Genomic DNA, 24,112 nt, shown 5'->3' on the forward strand with positions numbered 1-24,112 from the left:
GTACTTCTCTTACCAATGAAAATCATATACCCTCTATGTGAATTTCTGTGGCTGAAAAAACTCATTTACCTGTGCAACCATGATAATAAACATTTTTGAACTAAATTAATTTGGTCCTTAGATGACAAGCACACAGTCCATTATTAGACCTGTACTCAGTCTTCCTAGGATTGTAGGCTTTGCTAGAGCTTGGACTCCTAGACTAATCTTATTTAGAGCCTGGGGACATAATTGAAAAGAAAAATTGCCTATATTCTCCTATTTATATCATGTCCCACATTTAGCAATAATTACCCTCTGAAGGACTGATCTTATAATAAACTAGTTGTCACACCAGAAAAGTAAGAAATAGCCCACTCATAGTACTTCAGCATTGTAATTAGTTTTATTGAAAGGGTAGTCTTTTTTTTTACCAGCCAAGGTCTTGCTGGGTTTGAGATGAGGTGATATGGTTCCTTGGGTCTGGTTCTTCAGTTAGGTCTCTAGTACCTGTCTGGGTAGTAGAGGCCTGTAGCTTCAGATCATTCAGGGGGTGCAAACCCTCAGATGACTCATTAGAGATGCAACACCACCAAGATGGCTCATGAGTCTATCAGCATGCAGATGAATTGATGGCAACACAGATCAGATATCAATACCTCAAATGGCTCTCCAGATTTCCCTTTGTATAGGGAGGCTCTGTCTCTCTCAGCTGCCAATAATGTTTTGGTTCTTGGGTGGTAGGGGTTCTAAGGTAGTAATTTTCTAAATGGGATGGTGACCATTGGATCTTGAATGTTTATCTTTCTTATCTCAGCTCAAGATGCAGAAATCTGTTATGTCTGATGTCAGGAATAAGAGTGTTACCAAAAAATCAATCCCCTTGGGCTATATAAGCCTTGTCCTCAAAATCATAATTTTGGAAATAGTGAGAGAGCATGTCATTAGTTTAAGGACGTAGGACACAATTATGAAAAGCAATAAGTCCTATAATTAAGCGAAAAAAAATTAAAAATCTTTACGAACTTAAGTATTCGAAAGAATCCTATGTTTTGTCTCTAAGTTGCTTGAACTTTGCCAAGGGAAAAGGCCTTGAATCATGTTCTTTGGTGAAAAGACAAGCATGGTTATTGCTCAAGGAGTTTACAACTTTTTCAAGCAAAGTCAATTCATTCACAATGGAAGGATAGTATCTATGATAACACAAATCTAAAATAACAAGTGTCTTTGAATACATTATAGAAAGGGATACAGCAACCTCCAACCAGACATTCTGGAATGTATTGTTTCAGTTACCATTTAGCTGGCGCTAACATGGTTCCACTAGCATAGTCTTTAAGAACCCAGTCTCATAATTCCATGCCATAATAAAGCATGGGGAAAGGATTTCAGTATTACTCTAATTATACTAATACACATTTCTTTGACGTGTTAAGGGTTACAGATTGCTTTACTCTAAACAGCCCTAAGAAATCGCAAGGATTATCATCCCCCTTTTTATAGATCAAGAAACTGAGGCTCAAAGATGTAAAGTGGCCCATAATGAGGAGGTATTGGAGCTGGCATCTGGCTTTAGGCCTTCTGACTCTAGGACTAATGCAGTTTCCATTATACTATGTTGCAGCTTTTACTTCAATGTGTGTCTTTTATTTTAGGGTTGAGTCTTTTTTCTCCTGTTTCCTTTTTGTCAGCCTTCCCTCCATCATTACCCTTCACAAAATATTTATCTTTCCCTAAATTCCTCCTGCTCACTCTTCCTTTATAATTGACACTCTTTAACACAAAAAAATCTATCTAATATTATTAGCTTATGAGTTTCCCCTCTCCCCTGTTCTCTACTATTTTTTTCTCCTGTCAACTTAGATTCCTGGAAAGATGTTCTTATGGATATACATCAGTTTGGTTCCTTTTCATGAAAGTAGACTGGATTAGAGTATAAAATAGTTTTCTAGGATTTGTAAAAATCATGCTTACCTGCAACTTTACTGTTTTAAAAAAAGACTAGAAAACACTAGAAATTAATGAAAGATAAAGAGAAAAGAAGTCTCAGATGATAGAAATGGGGTTTATTACCCCTGTCATCAGTGTCTGAAGGAAAAATAGGATTGTGTGAGTAATCCAACCAGATGGCCCCACTCACTTCCTGGGAATCAAGATAGCTAAGGGCTCCCAGGGATCATAGCACTGATATCAGTCAGTGCTTTTAGGCTATCTTTCCCTCCAACTTGACACTCCCTCCCCTCCCCACTTGGACCACTTACTTTGTACATGATAGTAACTCAACAAATACCAGTTGAATTGAATGTGAAAGGCATCTTACTGAACCCAGGCATCATATGTTACATGGTTTTGATGTTTCTGAGAAACGCTGCTCGAGCTTGGACTAACTCTACCAGTGGATAGAATAGGAACCACAAATCAAATAGCACAACGTTTACTTCGAACAGAATAGCAAAGTAAATAGCCAGAAAATCATGAAATGAGGACTATTCTCACCCCTCACACCCAAATGAACTCAATCTTTGAAATGCTCATACACCAGTGAGGGAAGGAAATCAGTCCTGGACAATTGTTCCTTTCGCTCCCAGAAGTGAAGAAGGGTTTTGGCTTCTGTGAATTTAACCTTGAGTTCAGGTTGGAAGAATTTCCCTTCCCTGAGTTCTCCTACCTCTGCTTTCTGACAATTGGTTTGCTTTACAATTTCTTGGCTTCAACTCCAGTTGTTCCTTCCAGAAGCTTTCTTGACGCTCCCAGTATTTTCCACCTCTACCACTGTCACTTGCTAAGGTTCTGCTCTCAGCCCCCACTTTCCAACACCAGAGCTGCCATTTTTTTGCTTCTTCACCACATTGCTGTCAATAATCAAAACCAAAAACTCTACCTGGTTGCTGCTGCTGTTACTTTAGGGAAGTGTCATTACTATCACAGAGCTTCCTGCTGCTCAACACATGGGGTCATAGGTCTGGGACTGGAAGGTACCTCAGGAACCATCTAACCTAACTGCCTCTTCACAGCTCTTGCTAGCTGGTATACCAAAGAGCCAATCAGGCAGCTGGGAAATGTTTGTTTGTTTTTCCTGCACCCATTCAACAAAAAGTTCTTCTGCCATTACACTACTTCTAGCTGAATTAAATGAGTAAAGTCCTTTCACCTTTTCCTCAAACCAGGGTTTAGGTAGGGTGCCTCTCCACTGCTCTCTCACCTTCCCACATACATTTAACACCTTTCTGAGTTGTTCTGTATCTGGAAATAATTCCAAATACTTTTACTTCCAGTAACTTCACATGGTAAATATCACTCAGTCATAGGAATTGTCTTGAAGCTTCTTTAAACCTCAAAAAGGCATTAGAAACACTAGGGAGGGAAGGGAAAGAGAAAGGAATAAGTGTTTATTAAGTACAAGGCATTGTGTTAAGCACTTTATAAATATTATTTATTTGATTCTTACAAATACCCAGTGAAGTGGGACATGTCCCCCTTTCAGTTCAGTTATTTTTCATTCATGTCTGATTCTCCATGACTCCATTTGGGGTTTTCTTGGCAAAAATACCAGAGTGGTTTACCATTTCTTTCTCTAGCTCATTTTACAGATAAGGACACTGAGTCAAGCAAGGTTAAGTAACTTGCCCAAGGTCACACAGGTAGTAAGTGTCTGAGACCAGATTAGAAATCAGGAAGATAAGTCTTCTTGACTCTAGGCCCAGCATTGTGCCTTCTAGCTACCTAGATGTCCCTCTTATGAATATTAAAGCAAGAAATAGCCTAGATACCTGATTTGATCCAGAGGCATTCTGAGTAGGCCTCTTCTGGACCCATCCCATCCTGAAAGATGTAGAGAGCCCCAGGGAGTTGAATAGAAAGAAGAGTGAAATTTGGTTGCTTCAAAAAGAAAATATGATTTGTCAGAACTATTTCAGAAAAGGAATATAACAGAACAGTACTGTACTTCAGCATTAGAATTTAGGTTCTTCTGCCTACCCCCAACCCCCACTGTAAATCCCTAGATAGGGATTCTGTGTTCAGAGAACACAAGGAGAAGCTGAGAGGGATTTTTCTGCTAGTTTCTGAAACTATGTTAGGTCTTTCGGGTCAGTATGGTGCGATTTGGTGCATAATTTACAAAATGACTGGCCTGGAAGGAGTTAATAGTTTCCAAAAGTATCTAACTTATTTCCAAGGAGTGGTTTGTAAACTAAGAGAAATTAGCTTAGTGGATGTTCTTTTGATACAAGTCCCTATGTAAATCCATAAATGTGTGGGTATTATTATATTCGATGGTTGATTTTATTTGTACCTGCAGGGAAGTAATCCACATACTACAAAGGATTAGCTGAAGTTTACCCTGACATTTTAAGTTAAATCTTGTTGAATATTTTAGGAGCTAAAAAACCTTTTAACATTTTTGCCTTCACCGCCTGGAAAGGAAAATCCTTCTGCACAGGGTTACTAAGTTAGTCACTTTAAGAAGCTACATCAAATCTTCCTTACAGTAAGGATAACTTGTCTTTAACCAGCACCTGCCCTCCTTATTCTCTGAAGCTGTTATCTGATGAAGCAACTACTGCAAAGAAGGAACCAACTATCCCCATGATTCCCAACCAACTATAACCCAGAGGCAGGAAATCCAGCCTAGCTGAAACAGCAAGACCTTCTGAGGGAAAAAATATGTTTGGCAACTCGAACTACCACCACCACCTTCCCTCAGAAACTGATGGGGTTACTCCAGGACCCTGAAACCAAAAGCTGTGAGAATAGGAGTGACCTTTAGATCACTGGTCCTGCTTTCAGCCTGAGCCCTATGTACATTATTAAGGAAAGATATAGTGGTAGAAAAGGGTCTATCTTCTTTAATATCAGCTATATAGCTAGGTAACTGATAGATAACAGCCCCAAGAGCCCTGGGAATGGTAACACCCCCAGACCACTTACTTGTCCTTCCAGTCCATTCCTTAGAGCCATCATCCTGGGAACTAACTCCCTTGTACATATGGCCTGACAATTACTTCTGCAGTATCTATAGCCATAGGCACCGAAGACTTAGAGAGCAAAGTTCTCATCACCGAAGTTCTTGGCACTTTCAAATGGTTCAATGTAAGAAATGGGAATTAAAGAAGAGGCATTTCATATCTACTTTGTTGCTGCACCCTAAAGACCTTGGGACCTTTCCATCTGATTTGTAGCTGAAACTTTTTGTATGTGTTGTCTCTATCCAAAAGAATGTGAATTTCTTGAGAGCAGGAAATGTTTTACTTTTCTCTTTGTAACCCTAGTGCATTCATTCTATATTCATTCATTCACTTATCCCCACCATCTAACTTCTGTTGCCACTGTTTCTATTTCCTTCGTTAACAACCAAAAGTAAATGAACATTGCTCTTATTCTTATATGTTAATATCAACTTCCTATATATCTTAACAAACATTTAACAGAGAAATTGGCTACAAAGATTAACCCCATTAAATGAATCTCCTTATAATTCAAATTGCATTGATATTGCTTGTGTAAAAGCTTTTTATTTTTTTCCACTTTTTCCATTTTATCTTTTATGATCATGCACATTCCTTGTTTAATTAAGAATTTTCCCACTAGCCATAATTGTGAAAGGTATCTCCTTTGCTTTTCCTCTGTTTTTAAAATATGATCTTTTATATTTAGTTCATGTAGTTGCATTAACTCTGTAGCTCCTTGTGTCCTTTTTTCTTCCTTGATTATCTCTTTGTTCTTTTTGTTTATCCTTCATTCAAATTTCTTTCTTTTAAAAAAAAGTCTAAAAATGAGAGAATTGGTTTAATTGCTTAACCTTTTCTTGATAATTTATTATTTTTATTTTTGTTGGGTTTCTTGAGTATGTGCAAGTCAAATTTCCAATAATCTCTGGAATCACTGTAGATAGTATCAAAGTCACTCCTGATAAAGGTCAGGTTTTTTTCCCCATTGAACATCGGGTTCAGCTGTGCAGGACACATGATTATTAAGTTGCAACTTATGCGTGTTTTATACAATCCTTTTTCCCTGCAATTCCTTATGACTGTGAGGAATTACTCAAATTGTTTTTCCTTCATAGTTAAAGTGCTTTATACCCACTGCTTGCAAAATTTTGGAGTTGGTTTGAAATTGAAATTTGACCACTACATATATGCTTTAGGATTTTTAATGAGATTTTCTCTGGCAATATTTCTGTGTATTATATCAAACAGTACTTTGTTTTCTCTTTGATCTTCTATCTGTTTGTTTGGTCCTTCTCAGTTTCTTTTGCTCCATCTTCTTTCATGGCTTATTCCCTAACTTTGGTTGCACCTCGAAGCTCTGTCTCATGCCTTCTTTTGTTCCTTTCTCATCATACTTTGTGTTCCTATTACCAGATCCCCTGGGCTTAATTAATCATGTCTCTGAAGATGCCTGCAAAATCTATAAATCTAGCTGTGTCTCTCCTCTGAACTTCAGTTCTGAATCAACAACTACCTATTGGACAATTTCCAAATGACTAAACCCAAAGAGGAGACCTTGATGGCTTGATGCCAACTTGGAAGGCCATCTCTAGTGGCATGCCCTAGGCATCTGTCCTTGAGCCTATGATTATCAGCATGGTTACAGTGACTTGGATAAAGATGTAATTATATTTGTTAAGTTTGAAGATGACATAGGTAAAGGGAAGAAAGTTAACATGCTGAATGGACAGAGCCAAGTGCCCCCCAAAATCTTGAGAGACTAGAGTAATAGGCTACATATAATAAAAATAAAATGTAATATGTATAAGTATAAAGTTCCATAATTTAACAAAACCCTTTGAATCAGTTTTAAAAATACAAGAACTTGAAAATGTGGTTCTAAAACAGTTCCTTTAAAAAATCTGCAGATTTTATTGGATAGCAAGGAAAGGAACAAGGTTTTTTAAATGCCTTGGGTGTACCAGGTACTATGCTAAGCAATTTACAAATATTATCTCATTTGATCCTCACAGCTGTGGGAAGTAGGTGCTATTATTATCCTCACTTTACAAGTGAGGAAACTGAGGCACCCTGAGGTTAAGTGATTTGCTAGTGTCTGAGGATGGATTTAAACTCAAGTCTTCCTCATTCCAGGCCCCACACTCTATACACTGCTCCATGGAGCTGAACTTAAAATAACAAGCTAAAACTGAGTGAAATGTATGACATAAAAACCCAGCCCCAAACAAAACAAAATATGAGTGTTACTATTGCCCAAATCAAGAAAAGCATAGTATCCAGAACAATAGTGTTTATAATTACATGATAATGTAGCCTGGTTGCCCATCCTGGATCATTGGCTTGTTGTAGTGTAGGGACTTGTGTAGTTCCATAAAACTATGAGCTATGCTGTGGAGGGTTACCCAAGATGGCCAAATCTTGGTGGAGAGTTCTAACAACAGGTGATTCCCTGGAGAAGGAAATGGCCAACCACTACAGTATCTTTGCCAGCAAATGAACCCCTCAGGTCTGAAGTTGTCCACTACATTACTTGGGAAAAGTAGAGGACAACTACAAGTAGCTCCAGAAAGAATTAAGTGACTGGGCCAAAGCTGAAATGAAATTCAGCTGTGAAGATGTCTGGTAACTAAAGGAAATTTCAATGCTATAGAAATCAAAGTTGGATAGGAACCTAGAATGTAGGATCTTTGAACCAATGCAAGCTAGATGTGGTTAAATAGAAGATTGAGAGTGAATATCAACATCTTTGGTGTCAGTGAACTCAAATGGATAGGAATGGGTGAATTTAATTCAGGGGATCATCATATATACTGCTGTAGGCAAGAAACCCCTAGACGATATACAGTAGCCCTTATAGTCAATAAAAGGGTGAGAAAAATGGTATAATCTCAAAAATGACAGAATGATATCTTTTCAAATCCAAAGCAAACCATTCAACATCACAGTAATAAAAGTCTATGTTCCAACTATCGCTGCCAAAGAGAACGAAGTTGCTCAGTGATCAATTTACATCCCAGTCCTGAAAAAGAAAAATGCCAAGACATGTTCAAATTACTGAACAATTGTACTCATTTCAGAAGTCAACAAGATTATGCTTATTATTCAAGTAATATGTGAACCAAGAATTCTAGAAGAGTAGGATGGTTTTCAAAGAGGCAGAGGAACTGGACACCAAATTGCCCACATTTGCTGGATTATGGAGAAAGCAATGGAGTTCCAGATTGACTACATACACTAAAGCCTTTGACTGTGTGAATCACAACAAAATGTGGCAAGTCCTTAAAGAAATGGAAGTACCAAATCATCTTACTTATCTTCTGAGGAACGTGAATGGAAGTACAGAAGCAACAGTTAGAAACCAAACATAGAACAACTGATTGACTTAAGATTGGGAAAGGAGTTCAAGAAGGCTATATATTGTAACAATTTATTTAACTTAAATGCAGTGTACATTATGCTAACTTCCAGTCTGGATTAATTAAGACCTAGAATTACGATTGCTTGAAGAAATATAAACAATCTCAGATATGCATAGAGTACCATTCTGATGGCAGAAAGTAAAGAAGAATTAAGAAGCTTCTTGAAGGTGACAGAGGAGAGTGTAAAAACTGGCTTGAAGCTTAACATTAAAAAAAATAAGATCATGATCCCATCACTTCCTGGCAAATAGAGGGAGAAGAAATGGAAGCAGCAGATTTTATATTCTTGGGCTGAAGGATCATTGTAGAAATTAAAAAATGCTTGCTCTTTGAAAGAAAAACTATGGTAAATCTGGACAGCATACTAAAAAGCAGAGATATCACCCTGCCAACAAAGGCCCATATAGTCAAAGCTGTTTTTCCAGTAGTAATGTATGACTGTGAGAGTCAAACTATGCTTCAGAATCAATACTTTAAATTATGGTATGGGAGAAGATTTTTGAGAATCTCTTGGAGAGCACAGAGATCCAAGCAGTCATTAATTAATTCGAACTACTCACTGGAAGGACAAATACTGAAACCAAAGTATAAATACTTTGACCACATAATGAGAAGACAGGAATAATTGAAAAACACCCTGATATTGGTAAAGATTAAAGGCAAAAAGAGGGTGTGACAAAGAATAAGACAGTGTCATGGAAACAATGAACATGAGTTTGGACAGATCTTGGGAGATAGTGCAAGATAGAAGCTATTGGTATGTTATGATCCATGGGGTCAAAAAAGTCGGAAATGACTGAATGAAGGCACAACAAGTGATCTGGCCAAACTACATATATAATACATTATTGTATTTACTTTTGGGTGCCAAATTTTAAAAGATGACAACCATAATAGTGAAAAATGGATCATTCCATATGAAGTTCAGTTAAAGAATTGTGAAATATTTAGTCTAGGGAAGAAAATGGAAAGACATATTTGTAGTTGTGTGACCCCAAGCCATGTAACCATTGTCTGCCTGTTTCCTTATCTATAAAATGAGGATAATAGTAGCACCTACCTCACAATTTATTGTGAGAATAAAGTGAGATAATACCTGTAAAGCACTTAAAAAACTTTGAAGTGCTATATAGGTGCTAGTTATTATTAATATTATATCTGTCTTTGTTATTCAGAAATGTTATTCAGAAGAAAGATGAGACTTTCTGTGAGAACAAACCTAACAGTGATCAATGAAATTTACACTGAAGTAGATTTAGAAAAAATACGTAAAGAAAAAAGGGCTTTTTGTAGTAGTTTCCTTGGCACTGGAGGGTCTTCAAGTAGAGTCTACATGCCCACTAGTCCTTAATATATAAAGAGATCCTTGGTTAGGTTTGGATTGAACTAGATAGTTTGTGAAGTTTTTTCAATGCTCAGATTCTGTTATTTTGTAAATCGTAACTTTTGATTGGGAACTTAGGAAGAATTAAAGAACAATTAAAACTTCCGATTGCAGATGATGGATTTCCAGATTTGGGGATCAGGGGACTTGGGTTCTAAACACAATCCTACTGTCTACCATTTGTGTGGTCTTGGGTAAGACATTTAGACTCCTGGGCTTTAGGTTCCTCCTCTGTAAAATGAAGAGGCCACACTAGTTTAGGAGTTGCTAATTGGGGTCCATGGACCCTAGTGAGGGGGTGTTTCTGTGCACAGATTTCAGTGGGAGGGGGCATGTCTTTGGATAGATTTCAAAGGACACATGAACTTGAATGAGGGAAAATAACAACTTTGTGTTCACTAATCTCTAGCCAAAATTTAGCATGTCCTTCAATTATGAAAGTAGGCAAAACAAAAACATAACCCAACCCTTATTCTACGAAGGTGTCCATAGGCTTCACTAGACTGCCAGAAGAACATGACATACAAAGAGTGTTAAGAATCCCTGAACTCAGTGATCTCTAAACTCTCTGCTAGTTCTAAATATCCCACACAAGTAGGCTCTCTGCCATTGCCATTGGTGTCCTGCATCACCAACATGCATCTATCAGGAGTTACCAGAAGCATCCCTGCCAGAAGAACAGGCATTGGAAACTGGAAGGCAGTGCAAGGTCTGGGCCTCCTTGCACAGTGACAAAGGTTGTAGATTGAGATTTGAAATGGAAGCTGTCTAATTCAAACTCCACATTGTACGAATGAGCAAACTGAGGTCTGAAGACTCAATGTGATTTGTCTAAGGTCACACAGTTGGCAATTGGAGGAATCAGGCTTCAATGCCATGTCATCAGGCTCTAAATCCGGCATTCTTGGCCCTTAGTGATGCTTCCTATTTCACATGAACTGCTGTTAAGTGAGATATCCCCTATTCTGTGCTTGTGCAGTTGGCTTCTTCTTGCTTCTTCAGCTTGCTCAATTCAGAGCTTTAAATTCTTCTTTTTAAAAGTCAGATGGAGGCTTAAAATAAGCAGCAAGTGTTTAGTGCTAGATCCAGATGTCATCTCAAGCAAGAAACAAAAATGCTTTGATTTTAGCAAAATAACCTTTGATGCCTAAAGAGGCTCTAATAAGTGCCTTTGTTCTGTGATCTTAAAATGAATTCCAGTGCACACAAAAGAAAAAGCCTGGAGAGACTGACACCCCTTGCTTTACTGTACAAGGTCTGTAGCAGCAGCAGTGACCTGCCAATGTGTCCTCACCCACCTCTGTGCCCTCACATACAGTGTTCACCCTGCTGTGTTACCTCAGCTGATTATCATAGAGGGACCAACCCCAGGCCTTTCAGATGGAAGCACAGTTTTCCTTGGTTGTTTTAATGCTTGGCCTTGTCTGTCACAGCCAGCCAGGGTGCTAATTAGTGCCAATTACCCTAGTTGTATGGAAGAAAACTATGAGCAAAGGAAAGACTTTGAAGTCTAAAATCACCAGAAATGTGTTTCTCAGGATTGTCCTCAAGGATGTATGGCCATGGACCAATATCCCTCTAATTTTAACACATGTGGTCACAGATGGAGTAGCTTCTTAGGAACAATTATTTTCTGTGAAGGTGTTCCTCTCATACTAAGAACAACCACCCCAAATTCCTACCATGTCCAATCCATATTTCCTGAGTAATTAAAGAAAAAATTTGCTTTATGAAAAAGGATTTCAGTTTTTCTAAAGAGTTCTTTTCATCTGCCAAGAAAGAAAGCAGTATATTGATTTTTATATACATGTATGTTGATAAATATGCTTATGACCATTGGTTATTTTTATTTGGATCTCTCGGAAACTTAGAGTACATTAAAGAAATATTTCATTAATTTTCAAGGTCTTTTTAGTCATTCTTTTAAAATTTCTTTCAGAGATTTTGTACCTTTTCCACTTCTCTTTAACCTTACCTGTGTAGTTTTCAAAGTTCATATTAACCTTAGGTATTTTTGTTGGCTGTATTCCAATTTGAAGTTCCTCTCAGAAATTTGAACCCCAGCTCAGTTGTTTACTGGACAAGTCAATTAACTTCTCCATACCTCAGTTTACTCATCTGTACAATGATAATCACACAGGGTTATTGTGAGAAAAGTGTTTTAAAACCTCATAGCACTGTGTAAATGTGAGTTCTTTGCCTCCTCCTCGTCTTCCTCCTCTGACTTCTTTTCCTCCTCTGTTATCATTGTTATCTCAAATATCCTAGAAAAAAAGAAATAGAACATTTTTAAAGTCTCCCTCTTTACTTCTATTTTATAGTTGTTTCTTATACTAACTTGCTCAAATAACCTCATTATGAACTTTTCATTATATTTTTTCCACCCTGCATTGATTGTCCCAAATCCATCTTAAGTTCTTCTACATGTTAGCATCATTAACGTTTATTGGCATTAATTGATCTGCATAAAACATTTTCCTTGTAAAGATTTTCTTTCCATTCTTTATTCTTAATGGAATCTGCTCATTTTACTCTATAAACTCAGTGGGCTCCCAATCACTTCTAGGATCAAATATAAATTCCTCTATTTGGCATTTAAACCCCTTTACAACCTCACCCCAAAACTACCTTTAGTACTGTCACTCATTGTCTTCACTTTTCCTATAGACTAGCCCAACTGAACTTCTTTCTGTTCCTCACACATGGCGCTCCATTTACGATGTCCATGACTTTGTCCTGAGGCTGTCTCCATGGTTGGATTATCCTCCCTTCTGATCTGCACCTCTAAGCATCCCAAGTTTCTTTCCAGGCTCAGATCAAATGCCCCCTTCTATATGAAACCTTTCCTCACCTCCCCAGGCACCGGCAATTCCCACCTCAACATTGCTTTGCATCTATTTTGATATACTAATTACGTATATGTTGTCTGATCTGCATGGATTTTCATCTCAAGAACAGGGACTATTTTTATTTTTCTCTCTGTTCCCTAGAAACTAGCAGCATACATGGTACATAGAAAGTGTTTACTAAAATATTTTTAATTGGATGATTGATTAATTCTTATTTTTTTCTTTAAAAAAATCACCAAAAGAGTCATAGCTTGTTGTTATTATAAATTTGCATAATGATCAAACATTCATTCATTTTAAAATTAATCATTGAATATTGCTTAACAACATAACCCTGTGACTTTGGTTATGGGAAGTTTAAAACATGACTCTGCTCCTGCTGCATTGAAAGACAAAGCATCCAGGAACAGGGAGGCAATCATTTCTATTTGCCATGTCCTGATAATTTGTAGGGTGAAATCATCATGGATTACAGTGCTTAGGGAGTTTGCAAAGAAAAGGATATATCAGATCTGTACAGGTGGAAAGGAAAAATGACATAAGAAAATATGGGAATATGGAAATAAAGATAATGAGGATTAACCAAACCATCGATTCTTTGAGTTGAAAATTAACTTCAAAGTTATATAATTCAATTTCTCAATCCATGCAGGATCCTTTTTTTTACAGTATTTCTGACAAAATTGCTCTGACCGAGCATTTTGAATGACAATTCACTATTTCATAAAATAACTCATTCCAATTTTTTGACACCTCTGATTGTTAGAAAGTTTGTTCTTATACAAACCTGAAAACTCTTACCTGTTACTTTTGCCTATTAGTCCAAGAGTCCTGTCCTCTGGAATTATAGTCAATAAATCTGTATGCTTTTCCGCTGATATTATCATTTAGATATTCCAAGAGAGCTATAAAGGCCCCTGTTAAGGTTTCTCGTACCCAGGCAAACGCCTACAGTTTCTTTGCTCAGTCATCTTTTGACATGACTTTCAAAGACCCTTCAAGATCTTAGTCATTTGTTGATGTCCCCCTTTAATCACAGAATCAAACAGTATTACAGGTAGAAGAAACCTTAGAAATTATCTAGTCTGAATGTGGTACTCCATCTGAACACAATATTTCAGATATGTTTTCACCAGCACCAAGCATACTGAGGCTATTATCTCCTTGGTGTTTGAACACAGTACTTGTTTTAAGGTACCTTAAGCCTATGCTGACCCCTTCACATTGCTGGCTTATAGTGAGCTTTCAAACACCTAGATGCAAGACAGTATGATATAATGGTCAACTCATTTGACTGGCAATCCAAAGATCTAATTCTAGTGTCACCCCCGCCACTGACTAGCTGTATAACTTTATTAGTAACAATAATAGCTAGAATTCACATAGTGCTTTAAGTTTTCCAAAGCACATTACATATATTAAATCATCTGATAACTCTAAGCACTGGGAGTCTATGATTCTAAAATTCCCTACGTCTTTTTCATGTGAACTGATAATTAAACCAGGTATCTCTAGATTGTAATAATATAGTAGATTTTTTTTAAATCTAAGGGCAAGACTTTTAAATTTATCTTTTTCTAGATTGATGCTAGAAGGTTTGCAAACTTTAGATTTTTATATAAACCCACAGTCAGATAATTTTGAAATTCTTTTAAGCTAAACAACTACAAACAGACCTATCTATAGTATTTTGAAGCCCATATCTCCACCATCTTGTCTATAAGGCTATCACAAGAAATTTTGTCACATGCCTTAAAGAAATCAGGGTCTATCACATGCCCTTACTTAACCATCCAATTATTCTATCAGAAAAGGAAATGAGCTTAGCTTGGAGCAACTTGTTCCTAGGGAAATCTTATGGTTTCCAAAGATCACTGTTTTCTCTTCAGGTTAGAGTGAGAGTATACATTTTTGAGATCAGTAAGGGATTTAGATTAGGCTCAAGTTATGAAGAAGCTTCAGAAATTTGGGCTTAATCCTAGAGGTGATGGGAAAATACTAAAGGACTTAAAAGTAAAGGATTAAAGTGATAAAGTAACTTTAAAAAGAAGCCATCATTTTGGAAAATCAGTCCAATAGTAGTATATAAGATATATCGGGTGGAAGAGAATATTAGGAATGGAGAGGCCAGCTTAGAGGGCTATGGGAATTGTCCAGGTGTGAGGGGATAAGGATTTGAATTAGAAAAGATTAAATTGCTATTATCCTTTTCATAAGAGGCACGCTGAAATACTGACAATTGTGATTTTCATGCTATTATAGCATGAGTTAATGGCTGAATTGAAAGTTATGTGGGAACTTGCTGAATGACGTTTCCTAATATCTTTCTCCTTATGGCCCATGACAACCTGTACCAGTTTAATTCAGGACACCAGCATAACTCATCTCTGTCTTGACCTATAATAACTTTTCATATTCTGTATAAAACAATTTTAGTCTGCTTCTTTTGGTTACATTCTTCTACTGACCCATTGACAGGTGGTTGTCATTTTTAACTATTATGATCCTTATTATAGTTAGGAAAAAACCAAAACCTATTTTTTAAAAAAACTGCCTGTTGTTAAACTCTTTGTTTAAAGCTTTCCCTAGAGCTAAATGGAGGGGCAGCTAGGTGGCACAATGGATAGAGTGCCAGGAGGAGAATCAAAAAGACTCATCTTCCTGAGTTCAAATCTGGCCTCACTTACTAGCTGTGTGACCATAGGTAAATCATTTATTTCTGTTTGCCTCAGTTTCCTCATCTGTAAAATGAGCTGGGGAAGGAAATGGCAAGCCACTTCAGTATCTTTGCCAAGAAAACCTCAAATATGGTCACACAGAGTCAGACAAATAAAATGACTGAACAACAAGAAAGGGTTAAACCTAGTTTCTGTTTTGAGAGATATTGAATATGAAGAATAAAGTTATCTTTTCAACAATATGTATGATTCATGTATTTATCTTATAGTTAGTGATGGCTAAGAGAAATGAGTTGTGGTCTCTAGTGTTTTCTGAATCTTTTGCTCATCTTTGTGCAGGTAGGAAAGTGGAAAGACAAAAACCTTCAGATGAAATATTACGTTTGGCCTCGTGTGTGTCCTGAGACTGAGGAGCGAGAGGATGACCACTTGAGTATTGTGACCCTGGAAGAAGCTCCATTTGTCATTGTGGAAAGTGTGGACCCATTGAGTGGAACTTGCATGAGGAATACAGTCCCCTGCCAGAAACGCATTGTCACTGAGTATGGCAAACTGGTTTTTTGTGGCACCCCCCTGGTCAGCTCATACCCTATTGTTGTCATCTAGTTGGCCTGAGCCATGATTCTCATAATGAAATATGTATTCTATCTGATTTTTCTTCTAAATCTTTGAATGAGTTATGGTCATATAGTCTTATGTCTATAGTCTTCCTTACCATGGCTTTGGTGTATTTACTCTGATCATATTCATAGTAGCTGTTCCCCTAGTTGGTCCTACTATCTTGGATGTCAAGTTTATGGATGTTTTTATGATTTTTTCTCTTAAGATAGAACCTGTGAAATGAGCCATTTGTAATGTATAGAAACAACTTGAACACTCAATAACAATAAAAATAGTTCATGCAAGGGAGCATGTTTTTGGAATGGGGATGTAGTAATGTGAAAGTCTTCTGTATTGACCTTTAGTTGTTATTATTGGTTAGGAACAAAACGGATGAGGAGCCAGATTACATTAAAAAATGCTGCAAGGGTTTCTGCATTGACATCCTCAAGAAAATATCTAAATCTGTGAAGTTCACTTATGACCTCTACTTAGTTACCAATGGCAAACATGGGAAGAAAATCAATGGAACCTGGAATGGTATGATTGGAGAGGTGAGTTCTAGGGGTATATGTATAATTTTCTTCTTAAGGTTCCTAGATTTTCTTCATGAATCTATTATCCACTCATCACATTCCTGTGGATAATCTTGGTTATCACTTTCTTTTCATTTCCCCATTGGCTGTTCTGCACATTCTAATTGAAATATTTTCCCTCTCCCTTCTTCTTCAAGGTGGTGATGAAGCGTGCCTACATGGCAGTGGGATCCCTTACCATCAATGAAGAACGCTCAGAAGTGGTGGACTTTTCTGTGCCCTTCATAGAAACTGGAATAAGTGTTATGGTGTCACGAAGCAATGGGACTGTCTCACCATCTGCCTTCTTAGGTAAATGATGTTTTAAGGGGCAGGGGAGATACAGAATGAGAATAGGTAGAAAGAAGAGACAAGGAAAGGAACATATTGCTGTGTCTATTCTGACAGGAGTTAGTTTCCTAGGAATTAAATTCAGCCAAGAATTTTAGGTTCTTCAACCCAAATAAAGTTAATTTATTCTTAAATATGAGTATTCCAAACATCTAGAATTTCTCTGAGATGGGATTTGTGATTATAGGACCCAGAATGATTGCTTTTTTGTAGAAAGAAACAATATATTCTATACTCTATTTTGGTGTACGACTCTTGGAGAGGCCCCAAAGAACTTCCCTGTAAGGAAACATGTAGTTTCTGGTCATTCCCCCATATTCTCCAAGAAAAATACTCTAATATCTAAGAATATTTGTGAACTCATATTGAATGCTAAATACATGTCCTGTATTTAGGTCACATCCTTTTTAATTTCCTTTATTTCTTTGTAAGAAATTCTTTGAATATCAATAGATAGAAGAAAATGACTTTCATATCTTTTCTGAAGCCCAAAATATCCTTTATCTAAGATTTTGGACTAGAAGAGCTAGTGCTCTCTGATATGAAAAGAAACCAAAGAATAATTGAGATTCTTGGAGTAATACTTGGGTTCCAGGAGTAGTTATTAAGATGACAAAAGAATGAGGATTATTATGTGGCTCAAAACAGGGATCATTGTTACCATGGAAGAAAGCATGCCCCAAAACACAAACAATTTTCATAGAATTGTAGGGAAAGAAGAAAGTTTAAAGTCAATGGACATCCTTCAGTCATTTTTCCTAGGTAAAGGTGAAGGCTACCGACCAGTTATTAAAGTCCAGTTAGGGATAGAAGAGAGTGCATTTCTTTTATATCACTTGATAGGACCTATGACATTTAATCTACCAATCTCCACATCACTTCCATGTGGTATAGAACTGTTCAGTAGAATGTACGCTCATTTCTGAAGATTCATCATGTTTCATTTTTAATTATTCCAACTATAAGGCTTTCACAATTCCCTTAGGAGTGCAGTAGTAAAATTGGTCTTGAAAGAAGGAAATAGTTTTCTAATTTAAGTCTATTTTTCCTTTTGTTCAACTTCATCATTATTAATCATATGGAAGAGGGAGCAAACTTCATGTTAATTCACTTGGATATGAGTTTGCAATGTATTCTGACAGCTACAAAGGCCAGAACTATTTTGGGATGAATGTGAAGAAGCATTGTATCATGGGACGGAATTGTCATCATTACTTTTTACACCACTCTACTGAGATGACATCTGGAATATAATGTTCTCTCTCTGGACACTTCGATAAAAGAGATATAGATAAATTGGGAGGGATCCAGAAGAAATTATTATGAAAATTTAAAGAATTATACTGCTAGATAGGGATAGCTTATCTGTTATTAATTGGTTTCACAGAAACATGGCATTTAAAAAGACTGTATTCTGCGGTTAGATCATCTGATTTGCATCATGGGCAGTCAGCTGAATTATACTAAGAATCTGACAGAATTGCAACAAGATTTGGTTCAATTCATTTAATAAATCAAGATTTCACCAATGTTAGTACTTCCCTCAATCATGATGATCTATGCCTTCCATTCTGTGAAGCTATTGTCCATGTGCTCCCCTCTACAGAGCATCCACCAACCCAAATGGTAGCATTCCTCCGAGTCCCTTAGCATGATGATAATGCCAGTGCAGAAATTGTCTATCGTCTATTATCCCAAGTCTGTTATGGTGCTACTTCCTTTTCTAGTCATATATGTCTTTGGTGATACCTTTTATATCACTTCTGGCCATATGTAGTGACTGCCCATGATGCAAATCAGATGATCTAACTATAGAGTACAGTCTATTTAAACTCACTGTGCCTTTTGGTGACCCTCATTTTTGTTGAGTATATTTTCATTTATATATACATATATAATTATGAGTTTATAGTCTATATTTATATAGAGTTTATAGGTTTATAAAGCACTTTTCTCACAATAACCCTATGAGGTAGATAGTGTACATATTAGTATCCCCCCTTCACAGTTGAGGAAACTAAAGTAAAAAAGAAATCCCATAGTCAAATATCTACTCTGAGTTGAGATGTGAGTCCTGGTCTCCTGACTCCAAATACCATACTCTTTCATATATAGTGGTCAAGGAGAGTGAGGACTGAGGAAAGGCAATCATTTAACAATTAAGAGATAATTGACAGTCTAGGAATTGACAATCTAGGAAAAAACAGTTTCAATACAGTACTGTGGTTGGAAATCAACTTATAAGTTGATCGTAAGATAATAGATTTAGAGCTGAATAGGGCCTCCTCTTTGCCATAAAGTACTGAGGGACTGAGAAATGAATAACTACAGAGGAAGTAGAGATAGTGAGTGTAAATGATTCTTACAAAAAATTTGTCAGTAAATGGTAGAACTACAGCATGAGAGCTTGAAGGCACAGTTAGCCAAGTTGACCTTAGCAAGATGAAGGACCACCTTTTCCTCAGAGTCAAGAAAAAAGAAGTGGATGGTGAAAACATGAAAGGATTTGAGGTATAGAACAGAAAAGGAAAGGGGGAATTCATTAATCTTTTTCTCAAGTAGGCAATTGGTCAGAGGGTCATTTTGATGAACCCTTATTTTGAACTTTGATGTTATCTTCCTCTGAAGGTTATGGATATGTCTACTGCTATCCTTGAGAGAACTAGGTCATAAGCTTATGCCAAGCAATCACTTACAGAGATCAGCAAAAGACTAACTTATAACATGGGGGACAATATTAACTATTGTGAGTTATTTGAACAGTTGAAGTCTAATTAAAGGGAGTTGTCTTTCTAGGAATCCCAAGTTTCTTTCCCTTTTGAGAGGACTTCAACAGTATCACACTGAATGAGTCCTTACTACTCCACAGTAAAACTTCTATTCTTGCTTCCTTGGGTAGTCTACAATTACCAACTAACCCTCTCTTCACTTTATTTCCCACTGGGATGAATTTCTGGAGACCATGAAATTGAAAAGGTCAGTACAGTGTGTAGCAGCAAGGGCTCATTCAGTATGGTGGGGTGATTTCCTCAAACAGGGCGTAGCAGCTTGGAAACACAAAGGAAAATGGTGACTAACAAGATAGTCATTGAAGATGGATAGAGCATGAACAGCACTGTGACAAGGGGGCAAGGCGTTCAAGAGCAGAGGCTAATGTATGCTGGGAAATGGACACCTCTAAAGATGAGACTTTGAAGAGAGGAAAGTAAGACCAGACTACTGCTGGTAGACTGGAAGAGTAGGAAGGGCTGTGCCTAATGTAGATAAGACCTAAAATGGTTGATTGGTCTATTGAACCCAATGATGTTTTATTAACAAAAAACTGTAATATTTTTTTAAGGTACTCACACTATAGTATAGGTTTATAGATAGATAGTGACAGAGAAATGAATGATCAATATGTGTAGAGGGGAGTATATTTGGAGATAGAGACTCTAGGTTCAGGTCATGACTATCATTACTTGTGTGACCTTAGACCAGTAATTTAAGCTCTTTTGGTTTCTTCACATGTAAAAGTATGAGGGTTGGTTTAGATCAAGGGTCAGCAAACTCACCTAGTTTTGTAGGTTCCTCAGGCTAAGGAGGGACAGTTAGATAGACTGGATAGAGTGCTGGACCTGGAGTCAGGAAGACCTGAGTTCAAATGTGACCTCAGCTACTTACTAGCTGGGTGACCCTGGGCAAGTCATGTAACTCTGCTTGTCTCAGTTTCCTGATCTTTAAAATAATCTGGAGAATGAAATGGCAAACCACTCCAGTATCTTTGCCAAGAAAACCCCAAATGGGGTCACAGAGAGTTGGACACAACTGAAAATCAACTAAACAACAAGTTGAGGATAGTTTTTACATTTTAAAAAGAGACTATGTAAAATGTAAAAAACAAAAATGTAAAAACCATTCTTAGTTCACAGGCCTTATAAAAACAGGTGTATGTGATTGGATTTAGCCTGAGGGCCATAGTTGGCCAACCCCTGGATTAGACCATCTATTACGGTTCATTCCAGCTCTAAATCTTAGGATGCTACTTTTTTTTTTCTTGACCACACCCATGCATATGGAGTTCATGCTTTACCTTTCTACCATCCCTGGCTTTCAGCTCCCATTGGTAGACACCAACATGAGTTGGCTTGCAAATAAAAGCTCTAACATTAACCCAGAAAGCCACAGTAGGGTTTGACTCTCCCCTTTGTATATTTGAAAGATGGAAGCACTGAAATGAGCATCAGTAGAATTACTTGGAATGTGTTTACCTGAGCCCCATTTCTTCCCCTTCATTAGAGCCATTCAGCGCTGATGTGTGGGTCATGATGTTCGTAATGCTGCTCATTGTCTCAGCGGTCGCAGTCTTTGTCTTCGAGTACTTCAGCCCTGTGGGTTATAACCGGTGCCTTGCTGATGGCAGAGGTAAGGAGAAACTCAACTGCTATATTTTTCTATTCCCCTTTCCCCGATTCCCAACTCTCAAATTTTTAGGTTCTGGCTTTCCCATTTGGTGGAAGGGTGCTTCCTCTCTAACTCATTGAAGTCTAGAAATGAATTGTTGGCCCTTTAGTTTGTCAGCCCATTCTAACTTCAGAAATGCCTTCATGGAGATGATCATTGGAAACTAAATATTCCATTCCTGGTTCTTACCTTTAAGTTCTTAGCTTTAGCCTCAAGGACAATTCTGTCCCCCATTGTCCAGATTCCCTTCCTTCCCAGTAAAAAAAAAAGGGGGAGGGGAGCATTAATGAAAATATACCTGGAATGTTAAGTAAAGTGGTTATTCCTCTGATAACCCTGGACTGTGGGTAACATTTCTGAGAAGATACAGACAGCAGTAGAGATTCATATGTCAAAATGCTGTCACAAGGGGGTGCCCTCCAACAGTGGACAGTGGGCAATCTGAAAGTGGTAGGATACCTTCATTTAAAGAACTAATCTCAAGCTACAGCCTGTGGTACCCCTAGTTATAGCCACATGGTGGTGGGGTTCTGATATATGAATTTAAATTGGGTGGTCTACAATTACCAACTCCATTTATTTGGTAAGGATTTTAAATAGTATTTTAAGGCTTGTAAAGTACTTTGCAAATATGTCATTTATCATTATAACAATTCTGGGAGACAGGTGCTATTATTATTTCCATTTTAAGGTGAGGAAACTGAGGCAAACAATGTGTAAGTGATTTACTCAAGGTCACACAGCTAGTAAGTGTCTGAGGCTGGATTTGAACTCAGGTCTTCATGACTCTAGGTTCAATGCTCTATCCACCAGTGTCACTTAACTGCCTCTAAAGCCATTCATTTATAGGAATCTATTTTTAGACTAGGCCAATCTCAGAAATCTGAGTGATTGCCAATAGTTTCAGACATTTATGAGATTGTTAAAGGTGATTAAGTAGGTTTCTAAAGGGTCTCAAAGAGGACACAAAATAGCCCCACCTCAAGACTTCCCTAAAATACATGGTATAACTTGGAACACTTGGGCTTAGGGGATGAAGCAAAAATTCCCAACTTCTTTATAATTTCCACCTTCAGAGTGAACCTGGTACCAGAAATAGACTCCCTTCATTGTCTATGAGTTTTCTAAGTCTCTGTTAGTCTAGAGTTGGAAGTGGTGTGAGATCTCTGAGTTCTGGGGTATAGAATGATTGCTCATTACCACGCGATGTAGCCATGGAATTTCATATTGCCCTTCGGGGATCTCCTAGCAACTATGATTTCTTCTAGTTATAGGAATTAACTATTGGGCACAATCTGGGCAGCACCAGTGATCCGTCTAATATTTAGCAATACAAGTTGTACTGTTAAATGGGTGTGTAGATATAAAGAATTCTTGAAACTGATGTACTTTAAGAAAAATAAGTTAAAATTCCAAATGACAAAGCTTAACAAACTATGAGGCTTTGCTTTATCAAAGCACTTTATTAAAAAACCAATTATAGGATAATTTAATATAGAAAGCTCCCCCAAGAATTTAAAGATATAATCCATTTATAGAAATTAAATTTTCTCAAAGTTCTATGTAAATATCTGTTGTATAAATCAAGGCATAACTATACAGATGTATATACAGAGGTAGATGGTAAAATGTATGCAGTTGTTAACATTAAAAATGACTGAACAGATGTTAACTGAGTCTTTTTTGTCAATATAGGCAAATGCTAATGCTAATATGTAGAAGAAATGTGAGAGCAGATGTTCATAACTGCATATGAGGGGTCAAGTGCAACTCTATATACTGAGGCAGATGTCACCATCACCAAATGATAAGCCCTGGCTTTTATTTTTCCATTGATGGGTCACATGACCTATGATTCACATAAACTTGTGAAATAAAGAACTCTAAAGGGGTTATACAAGGATTGGTTGGGGATAGGAAGAGAGAGACAGTGACTAGTCCTCCCCGTATAGAAATACTATTCATAGCTATCCCATACATTGGGCAACCAACCATACACACTTCCTAATAGTTTCCTGAACAGATGCTGCCAATCTAGGGTTAGAGTATATTTGTGAAGGGTCAACAGGCAGGGAAATGAAAGGACCAGGTTCACCAAACACAGATCAGAAGCCAGTAGGGCTTTTAAAAGCTTTGTACTGGAATAGATGTTTTAAGAGGCTATAAAATAAAACAAATAACAAGCAGTAAACAAAAAGAAATAAGAAGAGAAAAAGAAATTTACATAACTTTATTACATATTTAAGAGAACAGCAAGTTGTACATAACAGATTTGCAGTTTCATGAGCAAACATCTTTTTTTTTTAAATTATACTATGTTATGGAAGTGCTTGTTTTATTCTGTAAAATAAAAATAATTAACTAAAAGTTTTTAAAAAGCAAAACAAAAGAAGGCCATTAGCCTCTACCCTACCTCTAGGGACTAGTCACTTGCGGTCAAGTCAGGGATTATAATTAGTTATCAAAAACAAATTTTGAAAAAGACAATAGCAAAGAACATATGCTGACTTAAAAAAAAGTTTTCCATGTTTTCCTGGCATATGATAATAACATTTCAGAAGCAATAAAGAAGAAAGCAAACACAACAGATAGTATGAGGTCGTGTAAAGAACATGAGATCACAAGAGTCTGAAGTTTATAGTTCATGTGATCTTGAGCACGTCCCTTTATTTCTCCAAGCTTTATTTTGTTACCTGATAAAAAGAAGATATTAATACATGAATTACTTACCTTACAGACCTACTCTGAGCTTTAGATGAGATAATTTACAAATATAAAGCTCTATGCCAGTATAAGCCATCATGAGGATCTAGGAATAGGAGGTTCTTTATTACTGTGTTTATTATTAAGGTGAATAATTTCTTAAAACTGCATTTTTTTACATC

The 24,112-nt window shown here is 37.1% G+C and overlaps 1 protein-coding gene across 1 annotated transcript in view; it reads left to right on the forward strand.

The window, feature by feature from the left end:
* GRIN2B (glutamate ionotropic receptor NMDA type subunit 2B) overlaps window positions 1-24,112 on the forward strand; it is a 619,338-nt gene that overhangs the window by 539,167 nt on the left and 56,059 nt on the right. Inside the window, exons 5-8 of the mRNA XM_072653890.1 lie at window positions 15,598-15,800; window positions 16,241-16,412; window positions 16,592-16,745; window positions 21,063-21,188. Of these exons, the coding sequence (XP_072509991.1) occupies window positions 15,598-15,800; window positions 16,241-16,412; window positions 16,592-16,745; window positions 21,063-21,188 (655 nt within the window). The remainder of the gene's footprint in view (window positions 1-15,597; window positions 15,801-16,240; window positions 16,413-16,591; window positions 16,746-21,062; window positions 21,189-24,112) is intronic.

The sequence above is a fragment of the Notamacropus eugenii genome, chromosome 3, assembly GCF_028372415.1.
Source record: "Notamacropus eugenii isolate mMacEug1 chromosome 3, mMacEug1.pri_v2, whole genome shotgun sequence".
NCBI lineage: Eukaryota > Metazoa > Chordata > Mammalia > Diprotodontia > Macropodidae > Notamacropus > Notamacropus eugenii.